This window comes from Sander vitreus, chromosome 13, assembly GCF_031162955.1.
Source record: "Sander vitreus isolate 19-12246 chromosome 13, sanVit1, whole genome shotgun sequence".
Classification (NCBI taxonomy): Eukaryota; Metazoa; Chordata; class Actinopteri; order Perciformes; family Percidae; genus Sander; species Sander vitreus.
Window position 1 is genome coordinate 11,431,150 of NC_135867.1, and position 21,518 is coordinate 11,452,667.

The 21,518-nt window shown below is 40.0% G+C and overlaps 1 protein-coding gene across 1 annotated transcript; it reads right to left on the minus strand.

Moving 5' to 3' along the window:
- Positions 1-318: 318 nt before the first annotated feature.
- grxcr2 (glutaredoxin and cysteine rich domain containing 2) lies at positions 319-10,756 on the minus strand. Its single transcript, XM_078265908.1, has 5 exons — positions 10,486-10,756; positions 9,934-10,117; positions 7,026-7,135; positions 4,149-4,376; positions 319-1,253 (listed from the first exon to the last, which is right to left on the minus strand). The coding sequence occupies exons 1-5, from the start codon at positions 10,540-10,542 to the stop codon at positions 1,080-1,082; spliced, it is 753 nt and encodes a 250-aa protein (XP_078122034.1). The 5' UTR covers positions 10,543-10,756; the 3' UTR covers positions 319-1,079.
- Positions 10,757-21,518: the final 10,762 nt, after the last annotated feature.

Sequence of the window (21,518 nt, forward strand, 5' to 3'; positions counted from 1 at the left end):
AACTGTATTTATGGCTTTATGGCTTCTTCTATTGAACAGTAGTGCCGTTATCGGTTGAGGTAGGGCATCTGGTAGGTGCTCACAAAGAGCAGTATTTGGAGAAGTTGGAGATAGTAGGATTGCATGCACCCTTAATTCTTCACAAATTTTGTCACAAATTGGGAGCTGTAGGCTAGATGGAGCCGGTTACCTCCAGGATCTGTGCTAACCAGGCTAGCGGTGGGGGCGTCAGACAGAGTTACGACACGCACGGAGATGAGAAGGGTATGTATGGACTTATCTAACTCTGGGGGATACGGTGAATAAGCTAAAGTCCCAATAAGTCGGTGTGTTCCTTTAACTGTTCTCCTTTTCTTATCTCTATCTCAACTTAGGAGTGCATTTCAGCATTGTTTGGTTGTGCACTTTAATCATTGATCAAATTAGATTAATGTTGTTACCATGCAACTGTCTCCTATGACTTATTCACTCTCACCTCAGTTCATATTCTCTCCTTCCATCTCAAACATTTATCTCCCAGTCGCTTTTTCCCCATTTTTGAAAGAAGAAGAAGGCATCAGTTACCCTCATACAGTACATCATGTTGGGATATAAAAGGTTTTATTCTCTCTGGTGAATAGAGAGGGGAGATAGGAACAGGGCAGCCTTTCCAGTATATGAAATACAAAGTAAACATGTTTGCATCATTTTAATTAAACTGATAACTCTGTTGTGGAACCCGGTTTTATCAGGAAGAAGGGTGCAGATGCAAAATAATGTGACAACAATGAGGTGATTATGTGTTTGTGTTATCGCAAGTCATGTTCACTGCACACAGTAATTGTATTTTATGATTTTGTGCCAGCTGCACAATTCAGAATTCCCCTTTCCAATGATGGCTTATGTTTCCTAGTAGTGCTTCAAAACACCCCACCAAGAACACTTTGGATTAGAGCAATATTGCCGCTGAGACAATTGTGCTAAAACCCATAGCACATGGAGACTACACTCACAGCCTCACAGCCTCTCTCTCTCTCTCTCTCGCTCTCTCGCTCTCTCTCTCTCTCTCTCTCTCAGACATGGGTGTCAGCCAAACAGTGCTATTTGCTGGAACAGGACTGGCACTTCTCCAGACCATGGGGGTAGCAGGCTTGGCAACGCAGATCACTGATGGACTCATTGAAGCGGTTCGCCAGCATGGACAGCTTGCTACCATGACACAGAGAGCAGGGAGCGCAGCCCGTACCGCCACAATGCTGGCAGCTGTCGGCCTCCTGGAGACAGAATAAACACATTAGAGAGGGGAGAAGAGGAGGTGAAAAAGAGGAACTGTAAGGTTAGGCACAGGGTAAGAAAGGGAGGGAGAGGTTGGAATGGGTGAGAAAGACAAGACAAGGAATGGGTGAGAAAGACAAGACAACAACATATTGATAGAGATTGAACTGAAAAGTAGAAGTAGCCATATCTTAACAATTGCTGTATGTATATTTAAATGTAGAGTCAAATGCATCAATAATCTATAATAAACCACAATTTTACATTAACATAAAATACAAATGATTACACTGCAACTGTTTCAAAGCTGATTAACTTGCAACACCTTTAGCCAGTTCATAAATAACGAAAACACTAAACAACGACAGAGGATTTTTCCATTAAAGTTCTCATATTATGGTCATTTTCAGGTTCATAATTGTATTTAGAGGTTATACCAGAGTAGGTTTACATGGTTTAATTTTCAAAAAACACCTGCAGCTCCTCTTTTCACCCTGTGTGTTGAGCTCTCTGTTTTAGCTACAGAGTGAGGCATCTCACTTCTGTTCAATCTTTGTTGGGAGTCGCACATGCGCAATACCTAGGTAAAGACTACTAGCCAGTCACAAGCAGAGTATGAGGGCGTGTCACGCTAGCAGCTAGGCGAGCATTATAACATGTGTTACAAAGTGATGCACGTTCATCACGGAATTAAAGGCTGGACTACAATAGAGCTGTTTGGAGCAGTTTGTGAACAATGTTTTTTGTTGGAGATGGTAAGTCCCTTTGGGGTGGACTTTGGGCTTTTTCACTTTGTAAACCTATAACGTACACAAAAAAATATATAACACAATAAAGGAAAGGGAAAAAGCCAAAAAGCATAATATGAGCATTTTAATATTTATAATTAAACGCCTTTGATAAATAGCTGTGTTGCGGGATAATGTACAGCCACCCGGTCATTTATACAACCAGCTGGTCATTACAACTACATTTTTAACAACAAGCAGCTGCCTGTAGATTATTGATGACACAATATCAATGGGGTGGATACAAACAGAAGATGTAAATCTTTACACACTAATGGATGTCGTAAACCACTAGAAAAGTGTATTTAAGAATTGAAGGGCCACAAACTAAATGCTCTAAATATCAGTACAGCGCCTTTAAGACAGAATCAGATAATCAATAACCATTGGACCACCATTGACTGAAATGCACCACAAACAGCAGGTGAAAGTGTTCAACCCTCACAACATTTCACTGCACACAAGCTTTTTGTTTTAATGAATACTGGTTTGCCTTAGTGTAGAGTTTACGCTGCAAGTAGGGTTTAATGATATAGTCACACATTTCACTGTGAAGCTCAGCTGTTATGAAATCTAAGTCCAGACTGGGTAAACAGTTGCAAAATTGCTCCTACTATATGAACCTAAGTCTGTAGAAATAAAGAAACAAAAACAGTGAAACACTAACTACTTTGGAGTTTAGGCAACAAAGGCAAAGATGATAAAGTAAAGAAAGTAACAAAGAGGAGTGAGATTGCCAAATAATGGGAAAAAAGCTGAGAATTAACTTTTTTTCAGCTAGAGGCAGAGAAAATGAGAAAATAACGAGAAAGGTGAGAAAAGAATGGAGGGAGTGAGGGGAAGAGAACAGTAATCAGCCAAGGAGGTGAACGGGAGGGGATAATAGCGAGCTGGGTATCCTTGCGGGCTGGCAAGTGGCAAGCAAATGCTGCAAGGGCAGAGTAAAACTGTGGACTCATCAGTATGTGTTCACAGTTGACAGATAACACTAGGACAATGGGGTGGCAGTTGTTGCAATGGGAGGGGGCAACAGCAAAAGAAAAGAGAAGCAGGGAAATGAGGTGGCAGTTACAAGGAAACAGAGGAGATTGTAGGACGAGAATAAACACCCATCTGTGAACAGTTTCAAATTCAACAAGTCCCCCAAACCATAAAACGATATAGGTTGTTTATTCCTACCCTCTAATACGACCCATAGAAGCGTTTTATAAAGTAGTGCTCTTAGTGGTGGCAGGAAATACCACCCACAGGAGCATTTTGCGTCCCCATAACTAAACCAGAGAATGTAACAGTTGCGGTCTTAAACACATCATTAACATTTCAATGTTTTTTTGCAACAAAACTACGTAGTTAAGTTTAGAAAAAGATCGTGGTTTGGCAGTGCCTGACGTCGGCTAACGGCTAATCCAAAAGGGCAGGGAGGTGGAGCGGGAATGGAACTGAGGCAGGCCCAATGAAACCTACAGTCTATGCTCACCTCCTGTGACGGCAGCCACCTGTTACTCAAAGTGGAACTTTAAGCCTGAATATAATTTAAATCAGGAGTTATGAAAGGTGAACTCAGCTATAGAGACCAAAACCATTTTTTTGTACCAGGCTCTAAACAAGTTTAATTCTGCGGTAAAGTTGGGCCTTTTGGAGCCAGCCTCAAGTGGCCACTCAATGAACTGCCGTTTTTGGCACTTTTTAGCACCGGAGGTTACAGCTTGGTTAAAATCAGTACATCTGTTACGTTACTTCACTTCGTGACATAGTTCCGTTTTTTTTTCCTGTCATAATTACTACGGCAATAGAGGGCGCCACCACTATGAACATAAATATGAGTCAAATTGCTGCTTGAATAAACGATTGTTGTTGGCGTTTTTCGGGGGAGAACAGTCTCTTCAAATTGCAACAATATGGCTGCACAGACAATCCTGCAGTTATGCTCTTAAAAGCACAGATAAAGTGAAGAAAGGATAGCTGTAGACATATGCAGAGATAGAGAGAGTGGGGAGAAAGGGGAGGATATGGTGACAGAGACTGAGACAGAGAATACCAAGAAACAGGAGCAAGGTGTTAAAAATGCACCATACTAGAGAGAATAATTTGGTCAAGGATCATTACCTTGGTCTCTGTGTCGCTAATATGTTTCTCCTCCTTCTCTTCCCCATCCTGTGTACAAAGAGCTTTAGCTCTCCTCCTGCTCCCCCTCTCCCTGGCTTTTGGGTATCCATCCAAGTCCACAGGGGGCACTGTGTGGTGCCGCAACGCTTCAGGCTTCCTCGGTGGTGCTCTGATGATGCGCAGATTGCTGGTGTAGATGATTATCTTACCAAAGTCCAACACTGAAGACTGAAGAAAACAGCACGTGTCAGATAATCCTACGTCAGTTAATATTAACAACAGCTGGTGCATCCTAAAATTAAGCATTTTAATTAGCCTAGATTTGTGTTAGATATTTCCCACAATGCCCAGATTCCATTCCTGCAACTGAGAGAGCGTGCCCACATTTAGCTGTGGGCTTTATGTGTGGGTGAGAAGAGGTTCTCTAGTTGAATGCAGCTGAAGAGTCACGCCCCTTGTGTAAAACACAACATACTTTGTAGCTGTGTTCTGGCTTTCCTTATTCTGTATTACCATTTAAAATGTTTCTACAGCATCCTCAATGTTACTTGATATAGAAACAGGAGTCTACTGGATAATGTAATGACCCTATAGGTTTATGTAAATTATATCTGTCATTTTGGCATGATGGACAGCTCAAAATACTGCAATAGATCATCAATGAGCCCAAGCTGCTGTTGCGATGGAGAAGAAGCCAGTCAAAGGTGCGAAACTAAGCACATTTCAGAACGCAAAACCGGCAAAGTAGTTGCTAAATAATTCCAAAATTGAGCCAAAACGTAAAAGAATTGTTTTATTGGATGTTTCTTGCCAAAATGCACCTTCCATTAGAGTTGTAGTTAAAGGACAATTCCGGCGCAAAACGAACCTAGGGGTTATTAACAGATGTGTACCCACTCTGTCGCTCTCTGGAACATGTTTTCATGCTAATCGAATGTGTTTTCAGCTTGAAAGACGCTAGCGCGGACCGCTGATTAGCTTACAACTCTAGTATTCGGGGCACAGGGAAAGTAAAAATTATGTTAAAAGTTATGCAGAGTGCGATTATTTCAGATATATTAAGCAAATTGCTTTTGATTTTAGTTTGCATCGCCAGCTGTAAGTCATGACTGGTTTCCAAGACGACGGCGGCATGTAAACATGAACACGAGTGTCTTTATAATCTATCTTTTCAATAAACTGTCTGTACACTTACAAAGTTCTCAATGCTTCGGTTAACATTTAGGGACTCTCATTATGCTACCGTTGAAGTGTGGTGATATTTTGAGCCTTTTTAGTGGTATAAATAGCGATTTGTTTTTACTTTCCCTGTGCCCCGAATACTAGCGTTGTAAGCTAATCAGCAGTCCGCGCTAGCGTCTTTCAAGCTACTTACACATTCGATTAGCATGAAAACATGTCCCAGAGAGCGACAGAGTGGGTACACATCTGTTAATAACCCCTAGTGTCGTTTTGCGCCGGAATTGTCCTTTAACTTCTACAGTCTCACAGTTTTTATGTACAAAGGCTTGTACCTTTAACTTTCTACGAACCAGATCTTTTTTTATCACAGTTTGTTTACCTCTTACACTAACTGGATTTAACTGGAAGAGTTTCATGCCGATCCATGCTGTAGAAGTGCTCCAACATTAAGTCAATTAACATTGTCTATGGGGAAAGTGAATCAGAAAAAATCATGTTTATGGGAAAAATGTATCAGCTTTTAACTACATATTGGCAGGACTGCATTGTTGATTGCCAATGACTTAGTGATTAATTTCCTAATCCCTGGCATTTATGACTTTACCAACTCATTTTTTGGCCATAGTGTTTTGGAACTTTTCCAAATGATCTGAGACAGTAGGTTGCATTTTTGTATCGTGGCAACGAATGTGCGACTATCCCTAAAACCTGTCCTTTCATCGTGGTTACAGTAGCTCCTCCAGGACCACTGTGCCATCCTTTCAATAATGCTCTAAAAAGAATAAACTAAATCCAAATTGCTGTTTTAAACTGATAAATGTGGTAAATACTGGCCTTGGTCACCAGGGCCAAGCGTGCCTTTGTTTGGAGGATAAAAGAATGAAACTGACACTAAAGCCAGCAGGCGATGTAGCTGACCTCCCTCTCAGCCTGCTGCACTAATGAAGCCACCGCAAAGCAGCTCTGTAACTGTGGCTTTTTCTCTTTCAGATGAGCAATGTTGTAGCTGTTTTGTATAGTATTTGTTCCACTTTAATTGTTGTACAATTTTTACAGAACAGCATGCAGTTGGTGCTTTAATTACCCAAGGATTCTTCTCATTTTCTATTTTAAGTCTTGATTGCTTGTTCTGTTCTAAAGATGTATGAATTCATTATTAAATGACTGTGTTGGCTGGTAATTGTGTATGTGTTTATTTTGGTGTGTCAGTTTGCTTTTCAGCATATGTAGACTTCTCTGTGCTCTGTGGGGTTTAAAAAATAGATAACAAAATGTCCAAGGAGCTGTGATACTTTCTTTATATAATTCCCTTTATGTAAGCATATCCAAAGAGATGCTGCATAGTGATCATGTTCCAAAATTACTAACTTATTCATTCAAACACTTAATCATAATTTTAAGGTGTTATGCAACTTTGTCTGTACTGTAGGTGTTGTTTGCAGAAAATAATTCTACATATCACATCCATAAATAAGTACATATGTTGCGATGACAATGTTTCTGGTGCTACTTAACAATCTCTATTACCAAACTGTTGTTTTTTTAAGATAACAAACTGTTGCCATGTTGGATATTTGAATTAACATCCAGCAAAATCTAAACATTTTCAACACTGCTAGTGGGAAATCTAATCTTAGCTGATCTTGTTGAAGATCAAAACTTATAAAATCAATACCAGCGAGCAGCATGGCTTACTTTGGCATCTCCCTCTGCTTCCTCAGTCTGGCCTGCAGCAGGCTTGTAGCTTCCCATTCCTCTGTACACGTTTATTCTCTGGGCAATGAGCCCTGTTGGAGGATAGACACCTGGGTACAGAACAAAACATGTTGTCAGGATAGAGTGAGAACTTCTACAAGAGATTTGATGTTCATGTCTATGTTTCATCCACAAACATATGCATATGTCTTAAGGCCCTGACACACCAACCTTCGCTGACCTTCGGCAGAAAAGGCAGTCGGACTGATCAGTCGGGGCCCCGAGGTCCAAAAAGTGGACGCCAACTTGAGCGTACGCTCTGCCCGTGCGCGAAACGTAATACGCCTCCATAGCAGCAGGCGGCGCTGCTCTGTATTGTTTCCATTAACAGTCTGATTGTTTCCCAGAAAATGAAAACCGGCAGCTGATTGGACGAACGCGTCACGTGGTTCTTTTTTCTCCGGAAATTCACAGCCAGACTGTCATGGCGGCCTGTTCAGAATATGATCTCATATTGTACTAAAATAGTTCACCGAAACGTGTTTCTGAAAACATTTTAAGCGAAAAATAGGCCGTGCAGTTTCTGAATTTGTCTTCATTTCAGATCAACAAAAGTTTAAAAAGTCAGTTTAAAAGATTTTCATCAGATTTTGAGTGGCTCATCCGCTCCCCATTTCCGGGTGAGTCCCGACTGCCCTGTCTCCAGACTGAACATGTCGGGTCGGCCCAAATGAAGGCCGACAGCTCCTCGGACAGCCGACGGCACGGAACACACCGAACAGACTCGAGTCACCGACCTTGCCAGACGGTCCGACGGCCGATTATCGGGCTGGTGTGTCTCCTCTATTACACATTTGGAAGTCTTGGTTAACTCTGAGACAACAGCCTACAATGACCAATCATAAGGTACCAGTCTACCTGACTAGTCTGGATCAACAACAGTTCATTTACCAGATAATCACCGGATGTTCTGCTGGATGTGCCTCGCCTTGCAAAACTCAGTTCATTTAGGAACAACAACCAGCTTCGAGATAGCAAGCTAAATGCTGAAAATGGCAAGTTTTGAAGAAAATTTGGATCGTGCAACAAGGCAGGCCTGCTTGGTTCTTTCAGGGAATCAGCTAATTTAAATAGCTCATGTTACTGTATTGTGTAAACAGTTAACTTCATTTTATATTATATGTGGCCTTTTCTTTTTGCGGGGTACAAATGTTTCACCAAAAGTTCCTTTCCGAGACCATTATACAGAGCCTCCATCGCTGAGTCCAGAGTTTAGCACCGGCCAAGACGATTGTGATTGTTTTAATGCAAACAACTCGTTTTTTTTCCTCCTATCTTTCAATGTGTGTGTGGAGGAGCCAGACCTTACTCCGCAGCACTGGGTCTGGCATTGCGAGACTAGTACCTGACTAACTGTGACCACCCAGGTTAGCTTTTCCAAAATCCTCCATCTTAACATTCTATGGTAACACTTACTTAAACGAGCAGACTTAAATTTCCGTGACCAGTAGCCGGGCAACCAATTCAATTTCAATTTATTTATAGTATCAAATCACAACAAGAGTTATCTCGAGACACTTTACAGATAGAGTAGGTGTAGACCACACTCTGTAAATTTACAAAGCCCCAACTATTACAGTGATTGCCTCAAGAGCAAGCATTAGCAGTAGCTATTGTGACAGTGGCAAGGAAAAACTCCCTTTTAGGGAGAAACCTCGGACAGACCCAGACTCTTGGTAGGCGGTGTCTGACGGCACCGGTTGGGGGTGTGATGAACAGTGGCAATAATAGTCATAAAGCAACGCAGACTACAGGAAGTTACTGAAGAAGAAATTGTTTGACACATAACCTCGTCAGAGGGTTAAATGTAATTTTTACACTTTAGTTTCTGTAGAGATTAAACACATTAGATATGTTAATTAGTGAGCTAGTAGGCTGATTTTGTTACCTTTGGACAAAGCCAGGCTAGCTGTTTGGACAAAGCCAGGCTAGCTGTTTCCCCCCCGTTTCCAGTCTTTGTGCTAAGCTAAGTGAAGCGGCTGCTTGCTGTTGCTTCATTTTTGCCATACAGATATGAGTGTGTGGTATCAATTCTCATCTAACTCCCTGCAACAAAGCACATTTGCGCATTTCCCCAAAATGTCAGACTATTCTACTAACTGCGCACTAATTCTGATAATGCATTCACTACAGTAGAAATGTATACTATCATAAGCATACACAAGAAATGTATAATATCATAATCATACAAACAATTACTCAGTATTTCAGCATTTCATCCTATTCCAAATATAATTTCTTGCATATTAACTGCCAAATAGTGGACTGTAATACCATTTGCGCTTAGAAATAAGCCATATTTTATTTTAGCAATAGATTGTGAACTGCATCATCACAGCAGAGACAATATGTTTGTACAACTGGTTGAGAAAAACGTGGTGGTTTCAGCTCAACATGTTCTACTTCTCCATCAGAAAAAAAATGACTGGAAAAAATATATACGGTAGAAAACATGCCACACTGATCACAGTATGATCTGGGCACATATGGGCTATTGGGCCTGTAATTGTGTAGCTTTGATATGTTCCCCATCATCATCATCATCATCATCATCACAAACATTGCTGCAACTCTTAGTGTTTGAGATGCACACACTGGCAGTTCTACTGTGCACACACAAGTACAAACACACTGTACAACAAATGCTCAATCATGCACAGCCATTATATTACTATGAAAGCAAAAACATGCCAAAACAATTTCAAGAAAACCACTATAACATATAGGCTGGAGATACATATACAAATGTAATGTGAAAATGTTGTTGGCCTCCTTGATTACTAGCTTACAGCCCACACAAACATACCTCAGTGCATATAAAGTGTGTTACGCAATCATAAAAACCCACCCGGTTGGTCCCCATGAGCATCCTCAAACCCACAGAGCTGCTCCACCTCCAGGTGGCTGGGAGGGATCTTGCGGTGAACAAAGCTGTGAGGGTATTTCTCCTCTGGACTGTCCAGCTCCTGACCGTCCTCATACACATGCTTTAACACCCGACCGCTGTAGGACGACGCCAGCTTGAACCTCACCTGTGGTTTGGAGTTGAAGGTGATTTGCATAGCTTGTTAGCAGAGAAAAGAAGATTCATGGGTAGAAAAAAATGCTGTTTGATAAGACAAGAGGGCTGCATACAAACATTTGCAGCATCTCATACATACAAGCTAACATCCTGCTTCATTCAGTTTGACATCAGATGCAATTAGAACCTGAACTATCTTCAAGCACACCAGCTTCAGATAGTTATGTGCTAAAGCATGCCACTGGTATTAAAGCAACTGCATAAAAATCATTTAAAAAGAATGCTTGGCAATGCCCTCAATACGTCTTTTGCTCAACACTTTTTACTTACTTCAAAAAGCCATGAATTCGTAAGAAAGTGGTTCTGTAAATAACTCACCTTTCTGGGCTTGGTGCCTTCATAGTGTTGATTCAGTTTTCTCTGGAATTCCTCCATGGTGGCTGATTAAGAAGGGGGCGCAGAGAGACTGTCACACCATCCAAGAAAACTCCTACCTGAGGTGAGTTGACATCAGCTAGACACTGTGGTGCCTGGTGAGATAAAAGATGTATGTATATATGTATGTATGAAAGAATGGATTGATATACAGCTTGATTGAAGAGCCTGACTGAAGAGCTGCGTGTAAGGAGTGGGTGGATGACTAGATGAGATGAAGCTCTCTCCGTGTGTCCTGCCTCCTAAGTTTGAATGTACCTGCTGTTTTAAAAGGACCACCTTTTTAGCTCCCTGTGCTAAATTATTCAAAGCTAGATCCCGTGTACAAATGGTTGCGAAACCAGAAGCTGTGTCATCAAATAATTATGATGACCAGAATAGAAGGTAGTTGGAGCCTGTGTGGAGCATTGTGTGTTTGTGTGTGTAAGGGGAAGAAAGAGAGTGAGGTGTGTGTGGGAGTTGTTAGATACAGTAGTTGTAGGACTGCCTGTCATTGGATTGGAGCCGAGTCCATCAGTGTTTACAATAACCATGACATTTGATGTCTGTTGCTGTCATACTGAAAACCTTTACCTTTATCAAAAATATATCTATGATTACTGACATAACACCTTGCTTTTAGAGTGCTTCTTTGCTTTGTATACATGTCTGTTTCTGTACTGGATGTTCACCGTTGAGCACTAAAACTTCCATGATTTATATTTCATGACTCAGTGAGGTTTGAGTCAGTCTCTTTGCAAGTCTAGTCTACAGAAGTCTCAGTATAGTATATAACTATACTGAGTACAGTACAGTACGGTACACTATAGTACAGTATAGATCTCAGGTAAAACAAAAACATTTGGTTTTCACACATAGCTATTTCATATATTACAAATTTAAACATTTAAAAATTATTTAAAAATTAATGATTTCAATTGAAGTAAATCCTTAAAAGTATACAATTACCCCCCCATAATCCTACAGTTTAAGGACTTCAAATGATGAGTCATACAATTAGTTTTAGTTTTAACTAAATCACCATGCGCTAAGTATTTTCCTGTCTAGTATAATGGCTTCAATTATGTGGTAAATACGTATCCTTATTTTGTATTTAACTTTAATTACCACAGTCACACTAGTAGTGGGTAATTAAAGTTGAATACATTCCTATTAGTAATAGGAAGGGTTACCATGCATTAGACACAGTAAAGACCAGAGATGGGGACTCGAGTTGCACACAAAGTGACTTCAGACTTGATTTGCGACTCGTCCTCAAAAGACTTCAAGACGCAGGACTCGTGAACAATCTTTATTTTTAGGAAACATCTGATGAACTGAATGTTATTTCCCTCCCTGCGTAACCCCTAACCTACCTACGTAACACGTAACGGATAACGTATCCACCTGCTGCGCGCGGCTACACGTGAGAGAGAACAAACAAACAAACATGTCGACCACACCGGCAGTGCCATTCATCAGAAGCTTTGGCTTCAAAAACTCCAGACGACGAGGCCCAAAGAATCGCTGAATGCTAAATATGTTGTATCAAGATAAAGGATTCTGACTCAACCACATCTCATTTTATCAGGCACCTGAAAACGCACCCTGATAAGTTAGCAAACAGGTTTAGCTCAGCATTGGCCATCTAACGTTAGCTTGCTTCTTGCTTAAGCTACGACGTAGGAAGGACTCTGACTGCCGTTCGCTAGATGTTATGAAAAGATGAATGAGCATTTGTTTGTTTGTTTGTCAAACTTTTTGGTGGGATTTAACGTTACGTAATCATTTACATCCCGTTGTCTGCCACCACGTTATTTATTAACGCTGCTAAGCGGTTACAGGTTTATTGTTGATCATGTAACGTTTTATTTAGTTAACGTAACACTGGCTTTGAGAGTCTGGGGGATGTGTTGACTTACCGTAGTTTCTAGGCTGTCAGTAGTTGTGGACGCAGTACACATTACATGTTTGTGCTCTGTAAGTGAAAAAAAGGTCAGTTATTAATTCTAGCAATATTTTCTGATAACCTGAGTAGCCTACCTCAATATTTGGTCTGTACTGTACTGTAGGTTTAGCCTGAACTCACCATTGGCAGGGCTCAATCCGAGGGGCGGTTGTCTTTCAAATTCCCTCTGCACGCAATAGGATAGCGCTACAACCAACCAGAGCAACGCTAGTTGATAGATTAAACTTTTCCCGTATCCGGTCGGCAAAACTTCGAACACATCTATCTTTTTTAAGAATGACTTCAGTGCCATTCTTTGTTCTTTTCTCAAAGAAAAGCTTAACTCCAAGTCTTCCAGAGTCGCGGCCAAAGCCGATTTGAAAGACTGCTGCAGCAGCAGCCATCTTCTTTGTTTTCAAGTAGCAGGGAATTCACGTGGAACCGTCACAACTCTGCCGTTATTATGTTAAGCCTGCCCACCGACTCTATACATGATGTAATTGGCCTGACTAGAGTTTGGTTTTTCCAGCTTGCAAGCCAACGGACAGTTGCTAGATGACCCTGGCTGCAAATTACATTTGCTGCCGCTAGGGTGCGTCTCAAGTGAAGGAGTTCAAGTACCTTGGGGTCTTGTTCGCGAGTGAGGGGACAATGGAACGGGAGATTGGTTGGAGAATCGGCGCAGCGGGTGCGGTATTACATTAAATTTATCGCACTGTTGTGACGAAAAGAGAGCTGAGCCAGAAGGCAAAGCTGACGAAGATGGATGGATGGATGGATAGGGTGCGTCTAGATTTCTAGGTTCTATGTTCATATTACAAGGCAAAATACAGTTATTACCTTGAAAGTAAACATTCCTGGTGTTTTTCTCACATTGCAATAGTCTGTTTAGCCATTATTTTGTTATTTACATCTGTTTTTCTTATTTTGTGAAAAAGGCTGATAGATCACCAGTTCGGAGACTAATTTAAGATTTAAATCACATCTATGAGCACTAAAGTCTGCATCACTTTCTCCTGAGTCAATGTCAGGTCACATCCTGGCATCATGTGTTGGACCTTGGTGTGTGTGTGTGTGTGTGTGTGTGTGTGTGTGTGTGTGTGTGTGTGTGTGTGTGTGTGTGTGTGTGTGTGTGTCAGTAGGTGTGCATCTGTTTTTTTGTTTGTGAGTGCCTGTGTGAATATGTATGCAATGCTCAATCCATAAATGCATACATACAGCATTTTCTTATTCAATATAAAGAGATTTGAAAAGTGTTATTATCTATGCTGTTTTTTGAAACTGCTGATGGCAGTGGCAACTTTCCTGTATCTTCAAGGGGCCATTTTATAGAACAAACACTAATCGAACAAATGGATGCCATTACCCCCATGCATCTCAAGATCAATCTTACAATTATCCTTACAGATGACTGTTATTAAGCTGAGAGTGAACGGATGGTTTAAAAAGAGAGCGAGAGGGAGTACTGCAATAAGACAGAGACCCCCTCTCGTCTCTTCCCTGACCTAGAGTCAGCTTAATCAGATTGCAGAACAAGCAAGTACGGTCACTCAAGCGAAAAATTGTTTTGGGTGCATCACAGTGAAGGAATCGTTTAATGTGTCAGGATTCTGGCTGCTTTCGGTTTAAATGATTACCACTGTAAATCTGTCTCTCCACATTAACAGTTCATCATCCCCATTATCCTCCCTAAATACAATACGCAATATGAGCTCCATTGCTCAGGTACAGTAAATGCTCTCTGCTCGCTATAGATCTCCATCTAATCCATTTTCAGCGCTCTGATGGTACAGATCGAAACTGAGCAATAATAGTTTTGTTTTTCACCATGCTGGTTGATAATGCATTTGGACCCAAGTGTGCAAAGACAAGCCTCATTGAGCTGCACATTTAAACCTAAATAGAAATATATTCCCCAGGTGGCCTGAATCAAACCCTACAAGGTGTCTTTTTGAATGTTCATGGCTGTTGTCATTAAGAGTCATTCGGTAAATTGTGACATTTTTAATGCAAAGTCAGCATTGTTCGAGATGTTTGTGTTATGATAACAAAAACAACAATCTGTGTTATCACAACCTGACATTAAGCAAGACAATATAACCTGTCAATGTCTTTGTAATGACAACTTGACAGTTGTCATGACTTGTCATAAATATGTCATGACAGGCCTAATTATCAAAATGTTAATAAACTATTTAGCTTTATGTGTTAACATTACATTAAACTGTTATCAAGTGGTTGGTTTTTGCATTGGCTGTCATGAGACCGTTATAATTGTATCATGAACATTTTTCCTTGACCTCAAGTAAAGGGAAACAGTTTGGACTTGTCATTAAGATGTCATAAAAGTTATAAGACCAGTTTGATGACAGTGAATGCAGTACCGAGGTGATTTAATGAGTTTTGGACAGATAACTTTAGCTTTAAGCTAACATTACTTGTTGCTAAAGTAACGGCTAACTGTAGTCTACACTATCCTCCCAAGGGGAATTGTATTAACTGACTACCATATCAGCAGCACCTTTTCAGGCAACAACGGAACAGAGGTCAGTCAGAAACACTGGTTTAAATTTCTCCATAGCGGTCATTATCCTGCAGGCACATGGGACCCAGATGTTTGGTGAAAGGTGGAATTACTCAGTGTCATAGAAGGAGTTTCCAACGATGAACTGTCCCTTGTCCCCTCAGGTCAGCAGACTTTGGTGAGGAGGTAATGATCGCCTGTGTGTTTTGCCTGTTAAAATGGAAACCACTATTATTCTACACCATCTCTCTCTTTCTCTGCCCATTTCGGCAAACTCAGATTGTACTTTTTGACTCTCAGGTAGCTGACAGGCAGGAGGGAGGAGGAATATGAAAGAAAGAGAGGGGGAGACTAAGGTGGAGAGAGAGAGAGAGAGAGGGCTGGGACTATGAGAGGGAACCAAGTAGAGATAAGAGGGCAGTGTTTAAGCTACAGATGAATGGGAAAGCCCATATTTGTCATAAACCATATCTGAAGGCATTAATGTCACATCTTCTCTAAAGGTTACAGACAAAATAAGAGAAACAATCAGCAGCTCAGACGATATATTAGGGCTGCTGTTCATCTAATTCACAAATGTCTTTCTCACTATAGTTTTATTACCTTTGTTACAGCTATTCAGCGAATGAAATATAATTATCCATATGATCTTCATGGACAGGGCCCAAGTTTAAAAGCTTTTGATAGATGATAATATAAGACGCTGTAACAGCTAAACAATGAGATAGCTTTACTAAAATCTTAATGTAATAGGAGTTTGCCCATACCCTCTAGAACAACATATATAATATATAGCAGGACAATATAATTTGTCTGTGCATTCCAAAATCATTACAAATCACCGTTGAAAAATAAATCTGTTTTGTGATCTATAGTTAGGGTTAAAAGACCTCCATTGCCCTGGTTACAATAATAAACACTAAGGCAGACTGTCAGATCGACAAGAAAAACAAACAGCAGTCTCCCATGTTAAGGTCTGATGTTTTCTTGAGCCATCCTTCCATACGCAGGTTGCATTTGAAAACATGCTATTTAGTAGGCTAAAACAGTATGTGAGATTTTTTAGGTCCGAAACCTTAGTAGTATGAAACTAATAGTACACAAATTGCATACAGTTTCCATTAAAATATTACAGTATGCAATACTGGACACTACGCCGGCATAAATATCCCACAATGCAATGCGGTAGTAATGACAACAGACAGTAACAGACAAACGGACAGAAACCGAGGAGCTCTGTAACGTCAATAACCATCTAATTTATATTTCTACATATTTGAATGACTGTTGGTCTAATTATTTCCTCTTTCCATAATTTAAGCATTATCTGGTGATGCTGCTAGAGCGGAGGACGGCAGGGGTTACCATGGCTACGTCTTCAAAGGCAAGGAGGCTCTCAGGAAGTGATGTTGAAAATTCCAGCTTAGTGTGTCCGAAAAGATACACAGTACTGTTTATTCACACAAAAGTACATTGAATGATAGTATCCATATTGAGTATGTGGTGCAGAGTATGAGATTTCGGATGCACCCGCAGACTGAGTGACTCTAGAACGTCACCTAATTCCTCTTTTGCACTCGTAATTTCTTCCTTCGCTAGAGGGTTTTGTCACTTGAAATTTAAACAGATGTTTATTCCAAAAGAATCTGCAATAATGCAGTCACAAGTAGCCTTGATACTAAAAGGATCCAATATGTCAAGCTTAAAAACTTCCCACTTCCTAAACATTTTTGACACTATACACTAACTTTTTCACAAAATGATGATTGAGATTTGAAGTGGTTTGACTTGGAAATGTTAGATTAGTACCTGTTCAGGAGTAAATCGGGTAAAATATCGCCTCACCACACCATAAAAAAACATCTAGCTTAATTAAGTGGTAATTAGGTTGTTTTTTAAATGCTGACACAGCACAAGTTGCCCAAGTTTACAAAGGGACTTAAATGATGATGAAGCAGAAATCTTCAACACATTAGATTAGACTGTCATTAAAAAAAATCTGTTCCACAGCAGCAATGTTTTAAATAGAAATACTAATGCATTTAAACTTCATTATCTTAATTACAATGTCTATCAAATGATAGATGTTGTAAGTCACAGTCAAGTTAATATTTAATATTTCACTGGGACTGATTTTCTCTCTTATTTTAATTCGCTGTATGGTGGTGGAGATGGGTGTTCAGTTCTCATTAAACCTTAAGCACATGCAGCAACTTGCAGATGGGATGCTACACAGGCTTCCACCTATGACCTATCCCCTCCTACTCAAATTTCATCTTCAGAAAAAAACATCCCTCTCAAAAAATGATGCATGATTGTTTCTACCAACTGCAATCCCAGACAAAATGAGCAGCAGGGGAATCTGGGCAAATGGCAGTATACAATGCTTTAGAAGAATTTGTTGCAAGGCCCATTTGGCCCATCTTTAAATGGCTTGTGAAGTGACTGTAGTTACATTACCTAAAACATAAATTCATGTTGGCCAAGAGGTGGTGCTAACAAACTGATTCTGCTTTTGAGGTTTTTTTTCAAAAACAAGTTTAGTGCGTAACTTTGTTATAATAATGAACGTCTGTTGCATTCAAACCACTGCCAAATGATACAAAGCTAATTAAGACTTTCAGCTTAACAAAACTCTGTATTTCTCATTATGGCTATGTTAAGAAAATTGTGTCATCCGGCAACTTTTACACGAAGAAAATCGAGCGAAGATAATTACCTCTTTTGAAGAGTCTGTCATGTTTTTTTAATCAATCACGGAAGGCTTGTATCATGTGGATGCGCCAACAGTGTTGTTGTCATTATTTAGAATTCCTCATTGGGGAGACAGAAACTACGCACTGTAGCTTTAAGAACAAAAGTTAAGATAAAGATTGAAATAAGACTAAGGTTACCATTTTTCGTGAACTGTGCAGTGCCACACAGATTGCAGTCCTGCCCAGTGCGTCAGAGGTGTGCCAAGTGCACTCATGCCACTAGCATGGCTAAAAAACCTAAAATGCTCATTTGGGTATTTTTTAAAAGCAAACTAAAGGAACAGTGGGGTCATTGTAGCTAATTTGTGTGTGGGACACATTAAACAGATTGCTCTCACAATGGCTCCTACCCCACCTGACACCAGGAACTGATATGTGGACAACACGGTCACCAAACTGCACTGCTCCAGTATGAACAGCTTCACCCAACAATAACATCAATAACACAAGTGGTAAGGAAGAAAGAAATTAGACACCAGTGTTCATATGAAGGCTGGCAGGAGGATAAAGATTGAGAAAACCCACTAGACCTGATCCTAATTGTAACTCACCACCAAATTACAACATTAAAGCTCAGGGGTGAGGACCCCCCACACACAGAGCAGCTCTTACTCGTGAAGAGGAGGACAGAGAGAAAAAGGTGCACTCAGCACCACTGGGTAAATAGAACTGTTAACGAGAATCCCACTCCAACCCCACCAAAAGCATGCCAGTGGGTATACATTACACGGCTGGGCTGTCAGAATGTCCAGCTTGAGTCCTAAAGTCAGGAATCAACAAGATCTCTGCTGCTACACACTACAGGCAACATGCAGGACTCCCCAGAGAGGAAAGCTGCATATGGGTATGACATCCCATGCGACAGCTGTGGGGACCATAACATCAGTGAAACAGTTTGCCCTGGACCAGACACTGAATGAATTTGAATTATTTAGGTCACGTGACAAAGACTGAACCATCTCCATGACAACTAAGCAAACTCCATGTGCAGTTTGTGGAATGAAATGCTCAATTTGCAGGCTTAGGGTTAGAAAGTAGAGAGTTGTTCTATCCAACTGATAGATATTTTTTCATCTTTCTATTCCAAACCTCTCGGCAGTTGTTGTGTCAAAATATATTCTTCTAAATATATTCTCTTATAGTCTTATTAGCATAATAACAAGATATCAGAGACAAATTCATAAGCCTTAATTGTTGAACCTGGAAGCAATGCAAATGTGCAGTGAAGTATCTCTGAATTGACATGACCCTTAAACTACTTAGATAGTTCAAATTTAATCAGGCAGTAAATGTAGTCAAAACTAAAAATCCATTTAAATATTGGAAATATTGTTTGATTAAAATGATCAGTGCAGAGGACATTCCTCAAGACTCAGTGTACTAGAGTCTTATTAAATATATTTTTTTTTATAGTTTAAATTACATTTTTAAATTCATGGGAAATGGACCATTTGTTGAAACAACAGCTTTACTTGAAGATGCACTCCAAATGTATCAGGGAGCACAAAACACAAAGCACAACAGGGATGTTCAAAATTGATCTCGGCAGTTTATCCTGTATCAAAGACTGTAATATTTGATATCAATTGTACAGGTTGACAACATGTACCGGTGGTACAAACACAAGCTGGGAATAAAGGTATGCCCAAAGTGTTTCTCTGTCCAATCAAATTACTTGGCTGAAAAGGCTAGACATTGAATGAGAAAATAACTCAGTAGCTGTATAAAAGGAGGAATACAACAGCAGATTTGGGAAAAAAATGTTTTGACTGATAACTATGCACTAACTAACTCCATACAGCAACCTGAGCTAATTGAGCTGCACACAAGTCTCAACATGTTTGCAGGATGGAAGGAAATGACTGGTCAAGGTCAAGTTTTTTAATTGAATGTCAGTGTGTTCTTGTTTGTTTTGTGCTGTGCTGGATACCAGAGTTTGTTTGTTTGTTACCAAAAATAACTAAAGGAGCGGAGGAAATTGAGGCATCCAAATGCTCCTCATCTAATGGTTTTTCTTGGCTTTTAGAGGAGGCCCTTAATTCAAGAGGGTCTGGCTGCTTTGCAAAGAGAGAAACAGCAGAGGCAGATGTCACTTGGGAAGAGGGAGTTTACTCTAAAATCAAGTAAACAACCAATCCTTAATCCAATAAAAACACAATGGCGGCCCACAGAAAGCCCAGGATTAGAATGGATGTCCAGCACCTCCAAATGCATAGATTGAAATACCAGAAGAGATATCTGCATTTGTACATATTTCGATATAATGGCTTTCACTAAACAACTCAAGCAATATTTGATTTAAGTTGTTTGATAAACATGATAGGACCTTAATATTTGAACTATGGAAGTGACGGAGGGGGAAATGCATTTCGAAGTTCAACCAAAGCCAATATGACACTTCGGCAGTCTGAGTTAGTCAAATCAAATGGGTATCTAGTGTTTTTAGTAATTTAATACTCATTCCTTTTGGTACTCTCTCTCTACCGGAGCTCAGCAAGAATAGAACATTCGGGGAACAAAAAGAGGACATTTTGCACAAAAGACAAGAAAGGCTAATTTTCAACGAACAGCTGCACAACTGGCTCCTGATGAAGAGATCCATGTCAGAGGAAGTGTTACACAATGAATGTCAGAAATTCATTAACTTAAATAATGAACTCTTGACACATTTTGCAGATCCTGCACTCTGTTGCCATAGATTACCTACCACAATAAGTCTGCAAAGTTTTGCAAATGAATTCCCGGAGGTTTCATGTTTGTTTTTTTACTTTTGCTGTCTTACCCAATCTTTCTTTTCCCCTTTCCTATCCAGCATCATACTTGGTCTAATAATGGTGTAGATGGCAGCCTGTGGCTGGGGCTCTGCACTCAGTGTATTCAGTCTAACACAGCGCTTCTACCTGTCATAGATCTTTATTATTCATTGTAGGGAGAACTGATCGTGCTCTTTCTGCAGGACCCGGCTTCAGGTCACTTTTCACTCTGTTCCATTTCATTATTTTTATTTGAAAGAAAACGTTAGATTAAAAAAGACGCGTGTGGGGACACATTTCTTGTATTTGATAATGTATTTTTCTTTGCTACATTTAAAGCAATTCCAATGCATGAGAAGGAAATATAGTCTGAATATTTTTCTTCCCATCAGCTGTTTACATCTCATTGGTTATTATATCCAAACAAATCCATGACCTTCTGAGAGCTACCACTGTGCATTTATAATAACACGAGCATGCACAATGGGATTATGCCAGGGAAATGACAAAATAACAGGCATCACCTCATATGTATTATAGCAGAGGCAGCTCGATCTTATCGCTGCAGGTTGTTTCAGTCTCAACCTCTTTGGGAAATCTTACTTCACCTTTATAATCCTCAACCCAAAATACAGAACAACACAAAAATACATGTACACACAAATTGCAGGACGCAACACCATGGATATAATATATGTTATGTAAATTAATGAAAACTGTATGTGTGAGCAGGTCAAGTGAAAAGGTTATTTTATATATTTTGTGTTTGCATATTTTAACTGTGTTTTGCAGTGCTCATAATTATTTACTTATATGCATGATTTGTCTGTTGTATTGCTGTGAACGTTGTTTTTTTGCATGCTCTTATTTTGTAGTGTTTTGATCTGTGAATTGATGATAACTGGACCTTTCCCCTTCCCTGAGGACACATTAATACTGATGCGGGCCACCTGTTATGAGGTAAAGAGACTATTTAGGTGGCGTTGTCGGCCCTTTTTCTATTTTTCTCAATTTTA